Raw genomic sequence first — 10,334 nt, forward strand, 5'->3', positions numbered from 1 at the left:
AAAATGGCAATAAGGTTTTTTAACCATGCACGAATAATACATTGCAAATTAGTTACGTGATATAGCAAACTTTATTCAATAAGTCAAGTATTTACTCCCGGAAAATGTTTTTATGATGATGAATATTGTTAACTTAGCTCACTATGGAAAGCCAACGTCCGAACATCCTACAACGCGTCCCTGTATCCGATCTCCCAAAATGTGGCCATTTGCACAATGGTGTCATGTATGCAGCCCTTGTTTTGCACTTGCGCGCACGTCGCGGCACTTCGCGGAGCGTGTACCGGGCTTCCGGGGGCTGGCATTTTACACCCGAACATATAATAATCACCGTTCGAAACATCTAATTTGCCGCGAACGCCACCTCACTCAAGTCCCAAGTCATCACCGTCAGTGTGCCGGGCTGGTGGAAAATATTTTTGGTGGGGGCTGTTGATTAAAGTGAAGTAAAAAAAAATTTTGGGGAGAAATTACGCCGTTAAATTGGGACTGGATATCCGTCATATACGTATACCACGGTATGATGTCAGCAAGGTATGACGGTATGAAAAAGATGATACCGCCCATGCCTGATCCCCCGTCATACTCCAGCTCTGCCTCTAACATAGAGGGCGGAGTTGTCGGGTTCAGGAGTTCCTCAAAGTGTTCCTTCCAACGCCCTAACACTCCATCAGTTGAGGTCAACAACGTCCCATCCTTACTGTACACAGCCTGGGTGGTTCCCTGCTTCCCCCTCCTGAGGTGTCGGACAGTTTTCCAGAACAACTTTGGTGCCGCCCGAAAGTCCTTTTCCATGTCCTCTCCGAACTTCTCCCACACCCGCTGCTTTGCCTCGGCCACAGCTGAGGCTGCTGCCCTTCGGGCCTGTCGGTACCTTGCAACTGCCTCGGGATTCCCCCGGGATAACAAATCCCTGAAGGCCTCCTTCTTCAGTCGGACGGCTTCCCTGACCACCTGTGTCCACCAGGAGGTTCGAGGGTTACCGCCCCTTGAGGCACCTAAGACCTTGAGACCACAGCTCAATAGAGGCAATAGAGGCTTTGAACACCGACCACTCTGGTTCAATGTCCCCAACCTCCACAGGAATGCCCGAAAAGCTCCGCCGGAGGTGTGAGTTGAAGGCCTCCTGAACTTGGGCCTCCTCCAGACGTTCCCAGTTCACCCGAACTACACGTTTGGGCTTACCAGGTCTGTTCAGAGGCTTACCCCGCCACTCGACCCAACTCACCACTAGATGGTGATCAGTTGACAACTCCGCCCCTCTCTTTACCCGAGTGTCCAAAACATACGGCCTCAGGTCCGATGATACGATAACGAAATCGATCATGGACCTTCTGCCTAGGGTGCTCTGGTACCACGTACACTTATGAGCATCCTTATGTTCGAACATGGTGTTTGTTATGGCCAATCCAGGATTAGCACAGAAGTCCAGTAACAAACCACCACTCCGGTTCAGATCAGGGGGGCCGTTCCTCCCAATCACGCCCCTCCAAGTGTCTCCATCATTGCCCACATGTGCGTTGAAGTCTCCCAGCAAGATTAAAGAGTCCCCTTCAGGAGCCCCATGCAGGACTCTTTCCAGGGTCTCCAAGAAGGCTGTATACTCTGAACTGCGGTTGGGTGCATAATCACACACAACGGTGAGAGTTTTCCCCCCCATAACCCGCAGGCGTAGGGAGGCGACCCTCTCGTCCACTGGGGTAAACTCCAACAGCGAAGCACCCAACCGGGGGCTTGTGAGTATCCCCACACCCGCCCGGCGCCTCACACCTTGAGCAACTCCGGAGAAGAATAGAGTCCAACCCCTATCCAGAAGTAAGGTTCCAGAGCCGACGCTGTGCGTAGAGGTGAGCCCAACCAGATCCAACTGGTAACGCTCCACTCCCGCACAAGCTCCGGCTCCTTCCCCCCCAGAGAGGGGACGTTCCACGTCCCAAAAGCCAGCTTCTGTCGCCCGGGTCTGGTCCGTCGTGACCCTATGCTTTCACTGCCACCCTTCTGGTAGCGCACCCGACCCCATCGCTGTTTCCCGTAAGTGGTGGGCCCTCGGGACAGAGAAGCGGAGGTGTTGCCCACGTTGCCTTTTCGGGCTGTGCCCGGCCGGGCTCCGTGGCAAGCCCGGCCACCATACGCTTGCAGACGAGTCCTCCTTCTGGGCCTGGCTCCAGAAGGGGACCCCGGGCTTCCTCCGGGCCGGGTATCCTCACTTCGTGTGTCGTCTTTCATGAGGTATTTTGAACCAATATTAGTCTGGCCCCTTGCCTGAGACCAATTTGCCATGGGAGACCCTACCAGGAACACAAGGTTCCAGACAACACAGCCCCCAGGTTCATCAGGGCACACAAACCTCTCTACCACGGTAAGGTGCTGGTTCTTCAGAGAGGTTTATCCCAACATCTCTAATTGAAAAGATACATTTTTAAAACTGTTATTCTTTACCCATAAACAAACTACGATTTTAATCTCAATACCTGAAAATCTGTAAAAACGGAAAGTAACAAAAATGTGACAAAGTCTGTTACACATGACATATATTAACGTTAATGGTGAAAATGAAAAGGTCTTCAAATGCAGCACTTCACCATTATTATAAGAGCAGCAGGGTTTTCTTCAAAGAAAAAGGTAACTGCATTGAAAAGCCATTCAATAGTAATGACCCCGCTGACAGGAAAGAGAGATCCTGATACAGAAGAACAGGACCTTATTGCTGAAACTCGTGTTTCTGTTCACCGCAGAGCTGCAGCTTTGTGAAGGTGAGCGGGGAGTCGGGCAAATTAATCTGACATCACACACACCCAAAAGAAAAAGAAAACCCACTGATGGGTGAAATGAGAGAAGGAGTTGGGAGTGTCACTGCTTGACTTAAACTACAATGAATGTCCACACAGGGCACCGAATCAAACTCCTCCACTTCTTTATTTGTGCTAATTTCTTCATCTTCTTCTTCTTATGTTATGACCCATCTCACTAACACAAATATAAGTCCTTTAAGTTCTCTTTCAGTTTTACTTCAAAATTGTTGTTTCAGCTCAGCTTTATCCACTGTAAGAAATGTTGTCCTTGATTATGAACGTAACTTTCATACAACTCTTAGATATATGACTTTTCAAAACCAGTTGGATCTTGCATAATACTCAATGAAGGTCTTTCTTTGTTCTTAAAGAGAAATATGGCCAGTCTAAGAACTTAGGAAGCATATAAAAAAGGTATACATTTGAATTGTTTGTGATAACTTAATATAACTTTATGTCAAATGGCCTATATTTTAACTTTTAAAAAGGGAATAATATGAAGGAATTCCCTAAAGCAGTGTAAAGACACATTCAAAAATAATCCCACTCAATCATCAGAAGTGTGTGTTGGTGTCCATTTCTACAAAGACCCTGCCGTCCTCTTTTTGTATTTTCTCTCTCATACATTTCTGGGCATTAAGACAAAAGCCACTAGGCCCCACATAGGGAAGTAACCTCCAGTCAATGAACAGTGTGTTGAAGATGTTCCCTGTACAGGTGTCATCTCGCAAAGATGTCACACCCCTCGGTGTCTTTCAATCCATGTCTCTGCTGATAATGAAGTCACAGTTTTAGCATCTGTATGATGAAAACAGCTGGATCAGAATGTATCATTGCTGTGTTTATATAGTGCTTTAATCACCCCTTGTAAGATTTTACAAGTCATCATTCACCAATAAACACCTTATTCATACAGAGTAATATGCCACTTGCTTGAGGAGGCGAACATTCACACAACTCAGGGTTAAGTATCTTGCAGTTAAACATCGACAACCTCACAACCTTCCAAATTTAAAGCCAACTGCAATCCATCACAGCGACAGTCGCTCCATTATTTAGGCCTATATCATTGTGCTTACAATCTACTAAACCCAAATGGTAAAACAAAAATATTTAGAAAATGATTTTTGGTTTGAAATAAAGACAACTTTGATGCAATACATCAAATGTAACATAAAGTAATGAAACATTGACAACACTTCATAATTCCTCCACTACTGATATTTTAGTCTAACAGCATAGGGCTTTTTCCTGACTGAAATTTCCTTTTGCAACCAATCAATAAAAGAAAAAAGCAATAACATATTTTACTAATAATTGCCACAGCATTTTTTGGCCATGTCAATCCCCGGCAGGCTGTCATAAAAAGCTGATGATTCACGGACCACATAAACAAGTCACTCATTAACACAGTGTGTGTTTGATAATAGCTGATGCCTTTACTTTCGTCCTGCTTCAGAGAGTGACAGAAAATAGTGAGCTCAGCAGAAAGCGGCTGCCTCTTGGACCAATAACAAGACGTCTGAGATAATGACAGGGTCGTCTGATGAATGGCTCTGTTTTTAGGGAGGCAGACATACACTGAGGAGTAGGCCTTGGGCAAACACAAAATCCCTCAGGTCACAAAGGCAGATGGATGAACTGCAGCTCTCTGTCACTTTTATCGCTTAACTACATGTCCCTGAATTAATAAATCTAGATTCATGACTGGCAGCTCCAGGCTCACACCCCACCTTTTTATAACCTTGACTTAATCAAAACCTCTTCATGACTCCACTTCTACTAAACACATTTTCATAAATGACCCCATAAAAAAAAGTAAGGTGTAATTTATTCTCCACTACTTTGCTCTATCCTCACAGTGTTTCTCAAGACTCCTGCGTGTCATGAAGCATAAAGGACAGAGGGGTTTCGCAGAGAAAATGTCTCACCCATTCACACCAAATTGATTTTATTCACAGATTTATGTTCTCTCAATGCACACCATCAGCTCATTGGAAAGTAATACATTCTGATGAGACAGGGCTGTTTGCATATGAAGCAGAGAGCTAGGCTTAAAATTCAAATCAACTTCTCTCGCAGCATATTTTTTACCAACTTTTACTCTGTCTTGGTGGTCTGGAGGAGATACATTTTCAGCAGTTTGAGAAAATAACAGAGCCACAGTGCTTCCCTCCTCAGTCTCAGCTAAATAATCAAACACACCGTCCTACGTTCTCACACATCTGAGATGAAACGATCCTGAACAACCATTCGGTGAAATATTCAAAATGAAGACAGAGTTCAAATTGGGATTTACAGAAATGCTAAAGAATTATGTCTATCTGTAAGTTTGTGGTGAAGTGGTGCCTATGGTTACTGCAAAATGAAACTAAACTAAGGATGATAGTATGGAAGACACAATTCCGTTAAAGTTGATGAATGAAGGTGAAGTTGAAGGGAGGAGGAAGAATGATACCGAGAGACATTGTCAGTCCTGGAAATGATGATGGAAAAGATAATTGAATGATTATGATTAATTAATGACAATTCCCATGAGAATAATGGGAGCATAAGTCATGTACTCAAATGCTTAATACGACTTGTGTTTTCCAGACCAAAAACAAGCACTTTCTCACTCTACCATTAAAAAACTACTTTATTTGACTAAAGAGGTCAGAGTGAAAGGCATGCAGATCATATGATATCTAGGACCTATACTTCCACCACTGGTTTCTTTTAATCATGAAGAATTATTTTCCTTTAACCTTAGCAGAGTTTTATTTGCCTCATCTTGACGAAAACTTGAGGCAACAAGAGTGTTGGAAGGCATTGATAATCAACTCAATAATAGCTGTAACACAAGAACAAAACAGAGTTTAGAGAGAAGTGTCCTCTGTGACCTCCACTCAGTTGAGCAATTGTTGAATGAGGCTGGCTTAAAGGTTATCAGTGGAGAGTTCGACAAAATTACAGAAAATGGCGGATGTCATGTAACAAAAGCTGTTCAACTATTAACTGTGTGTGAGAGCGAAAGAGAGGGACATTCATATTAACAGAGAAAAACGGAGAGTATCACTGAGGAAGATTAATGTGACAATGACAGAAACCTCCTGTCCTTCATGTACAAAACATGATGAATGATATGATGGTTCTTTACTGAGCTCAAACCTTCTCATTGCTTAGGAGGCATAATCTGGACCGAAGACAGGTCATTAAGTGGATGATAAAATATCTGACTGATAGACAGTGAAGTGATGCAGTAAAATCTCAGCTTTTCTGATTTGTCTCTTGAAAATGGCTGTGTCTAATGCTCCGAGCCAACACACCAATTACATAGCGATTTGGGTCAATTTATTTCAAAACTCTCGATTCCCCTTTCTACACATGATCAATACAGTCGAGAAGCCACAATGCCCATTAATGAATACATCCCTATATTCTCGACTCTCCACACCGAGCACAACGGACCGGTGTCTGAAAAAGCTCATTAGTGGGGGTATTTTGTCAATCTGCCTACAGGGATGTCACATTAAAAGCTGCTCCTATTTACAACATAATTCAAAGAGAACACTATTACAGTGGGGGGAAGGTTTTTTATAGAGGTGCTTTCAAGAGTGCAACGACTGAAACGTTTCATTAAAACCTCCCGAGAGAAAACAGCTCATATGCATTCAGGGATTTAATGATGGGGAATAAGATGTATATCTATATCTGACACTTGTTGCAAGGTGAATTCCCACATTCCTTCACATCTGTTTTTTCTCAAGCAGACATTACATCAGCAGCCCTTTGCCTTCAATTCTGAAATCATCTCTTTAACCAAGACCAACTTTCGAGGATCTTTTGTGAAACGTGTCAAATGTAAAACTGGAGCCGAAGAAGTCGCATTCTCCTCCTGTGCAGCTTAACACATCCATGGAAAAACCACAGTCGTTCATATCATTCTCTCATGAGGGAAGATCAAATACGGGAATAGCTCAAATAAGAACACTTGTGGGACTTGCTGTCTCTTAAAACTTGACAGCTTTAAATCCCCAAAAGATATGAGCTTTCAACCAAGCCCCCGCAGTGGTCGGATCAGACCCAGAAAACGGTTTGATTTGCATAATTCACAGAATAAACTGAATGAGCCACAGTACTTCTTTCCAAACTGGAGAAACAGGTCGTAGCACAGATCAGAAGTAACTGCTTTAACAAATAAAATGTGAGAACTCTTAAATAATGAAGGCAGATGTTAGGACTTTTATATGATAGGGTTGGAAACAATTAGCCAATTAAATAATTTGATGAACAGTTTTCATCAAGTCATTTTTTAAGTTAAATTAACAAAGTGGCAGCTCCCCCAGTGTCAGGATTTGCTGCTTTTCTCTGATTTACATGGATGTAATAAAGTTAAAAGCTTTGGGTTTTTGGACTGATGGTCGGATTAAACAGGACACTTGAAGTCTCATCTACTTGGTAAATTGACATTTTATAGGTTGCATAATGAATTGATCAATCAGGGAAATAAATAGATTGAGAAATGATAAAAAAAAAGATCATTCTTAATGGCAGCCTTTTGTTATCAGTTTAAATTATCTTTATGAAAATGTCAGTTATCATCTTTGTGAAAAGTAATACTTGTCATGATTGACCATTGTCCATTCTGCTAATAGTTTAGAAACTAAAACTTTTTTATTTTATTTAACGGTCAACAGCCAAATGTCACAAACGTGCCAAATCCAACTCATTAGCTAGTGGCTTTGACTCGAGAAACGTCGGATCTCGTGCAAAAACAACCCATGTTTTTCGCTTTTCACAAAATTGAGAACGCACTCAACAGTCCGCTGTCTCGCAGTCAGCGCGCGGAGCCCCTCACCTTCTCCACCTGTCCCACAGGAGCCGAGCAGCAGCCAGCCGAGCAGCGCAGTAATCCCAATGACTCTTTTGTACCCCAAAAACATGTTGAAGCGACGGGATGCTGCAAATTACAATCCTATAAATCGGAGGTACAGTGTGTCCGTCCTCCTTCTTTACTCCTCCGTCTCTCCTGCTCGCTTCTCTCCTCTCCTCCGGCTCCGCTCCGGCGCGCTGCGCTGCGGTCGCCTTGCTGCCACAGTGGAGGGGCCGGCCGGGACCCAGTGGGGAGGAAGAGGAGGATGATGCTCTCACACAGCCTGCCCTGCTACAAGTGATGGAGCGAAAGGAAGGAGTGAGGCAAAGAGGAGGGAGGGGAGAGTGTTGCAGGTCCCACGAATGGATCACTTTAGCGCAGGGAGTGCATGTGGCGGGTTGTGTTAACTCTTTATGCAGTATAATAAACTTTATGCTTTCAAATGCAATAAACAAATCAGTGTTTACGTTTATTTGCATAGGCAGGGCATGCAAAGTATGAGCCTCTTAGTTTGTGAGGAGTGTGTTACGGTGTGTGAAGCAGGCAGGACCCAAATGCAGATATAAACTGAAAAACTCCTTTATTTCAAGGTTATGCGATACAAACAAAGACAAAACAGAACACTCACCGAAGAACTAGTCATTGCACAAGACGAACCGACAAAGACAGACAGAAAAACCAGAACTTAAATACACACAAGACTAATCATACAAACAAGACACAGCTGAGGAGGGAGGAGAAAACACAGGGACACCAGGTGAACACAATCGGGTAAATTAGACACACCAGGGAAACTAACGACAGGGAACCACAAACAGATTTAAACAAGACAAAACACAACGCAGACAGAAAACCAAAGACAGATCTCGACAAGACACAACGCAGACAGAAAACCAAAGACAGATCTGGACAAGACAGAACGCAGCCAGAAACAGGCAAGACAACCAAAGACAGATCTGGACAAGACAGGAACGCAGCCCCAGAAACAGGCAAGACAGGAGGTGAAGACCTTTCAAAAATAAAACATGAAACAAAAGACAGAAAAAGACAAGACAAAATACAATACAGACAGATCGTGACAGAGTGTATGAGCTCTGCAATTAAAGCTAAAGCATGGCTTAAATCAGAGGAAATTCGAAAAGATAAAAAGATTTTTTTTTTATTATTAGAATATTGTAGCAAATATACAGAGAATTGTTTCTAGAAGTAACACAAACACTGTTGCAAAAATGTATTAAGAATAAATACAAGATGATATATGGGAGAAGTGCCAACAGCAGGTAAGCAGTGATGTGACGACGTGAGTTCAGATGGTCGCCTGGTATTCCACATGTTTTAAGACATCTGCCAAGAATAGTCTTTTGAGTCTTTTATGATTTACATAAAAAAATACATTTGATAACTTTGTAAAAATGTATGACCGTTACGTATATCTCTCTTAAAAGTGGATTCTCACTGTACATTTTCACATCATTCACTGTAAATTATCAAGTTATTAAACTGAGATTACAAAAGGTGACGACAGAGAAACTTTTTCTCCTTCAACAGAAGATTGTGTATACAGCCTTCTTGCGTCAGAACTCAGCAGTCAGCACATACATCATTCTGCACAGTGAAGGCCAAGTGAAGCAACATTAGGCGATACACACTTTTTAGAGAAGGCTAACTTCAAATCACTGCATCACAGCTTGAGGACACTACAAGTGATGCTGTTAAAAAGTTCCTATACATCAGCATGATAATGTATTTCTGTTCCCTAATGTTATACGCATCACACAGTGTATAATGTATTTTTTTTATATAACTTTGTTGGTCCTTTCTCTGCATGCAAATACATATGTGTACATTTACTATATTCAATTTGATTACATTTGAGAAAATGTAATGCATTTTAAAGCCATTTCTAAACCCAACCCCCGTAATCTGAATTCAATAGGCCTACTTGAATAGGGAATAAATGGTCCTGATTGCTTGCACAAAAATGATTTGGAGAACATTTTGTGACATTAAAAAACATTTTTCCCATCCATCTGGGAAGGTTAAAGTAGGTCACTTGGTCTTTCGTATTCTGCAGCGAAAGAAGCCAACCAAACAAAGAGTTTTAAGTTAGTGATGGTTTAAGCTAAATCCAGAGGTAAAGTGGTCTAGAGGTCTATTAAAACAACATTATGTAGTGAAAAACAGACTACACATTCATCCAAGAAGGATGCCAATGGTGCTAGTTCACTGTATTTCCTGTCTTGTAATGCTATATTCACACAAACTGAAATCTTAAGGGAGTATATTGTCCTCAACTGTTAGAGAACTAGCTACTCCTTTTTATACGTTTTTACACAATTAACAAAAAAAGCAACAAGTAATCTGAATGAAGGACACAGAGTGAAGACCTCACTGCTGCAATGCACCTCCAGTCAAATAAAGACACTTTTTCATCATGAAAATGTGTCCTTGTAATGTTGCACTTATCACATGTTTAGTGAGTGAGTATTTTTTAAATAAGATGCTCAATCCATCAAAACCATTTTATCCCCCTGGGGCACACAGGACAGCACAAAGACAATCACAAACTTTTGATGAACACCAACAAATATCAGTTGTCCACAAATACCTCCAGACTGACCTTCTAACCAGGAAGAGAGGGTCGTGGGGCATGGGTTGCGGTCGAATCGTCTGTTTAGCTTAGGAAC

The 10,334-nt window shown here is 42.3% G+C and overlaps 1 protein-coding gene across 1 annotated transcript in view; it reads right to left on the reverse strand.

Moving 5' to 3' along the window:
• The window catches only part of LOC104949916 (contactin-associated protein-like 3B), a 61,283-nt gene extending 53,308 nt beyond the window's left edge, over positions 1-7,975 (reverse strand). Inside the window, exon 1 of the mRNA XM_010776358.1 lies at positions 7,633-7,975. Coding sequence (XP_010774660.1) covers positions 7,633-7,717 — 85 coding nt within the window. The 5' untranslated portion in view covers positions 7,718-7,975. The remainder of the gene's footprint in view (positions 1-7,632) is intronic.
• Between the last annotated feature and the right edge of the window lie 2,359 nt (positions 7,976-10,334).

This window comes from Notothenia coriiceps, unplaced genomic scaffold (assembly GCF_000735185.1).
Source record: "Notothenia coriiceps isolate Sejong01 unplaced genomic scaffold, NC01 NC01_scaffold00000339, whole genome shotgun sequence".
NCBI lineage: Eukaryota > Metazoa > Chordata > Actinopteri > Perciformes > Nototheniidae > Notothenia > Notothenia coriiceps.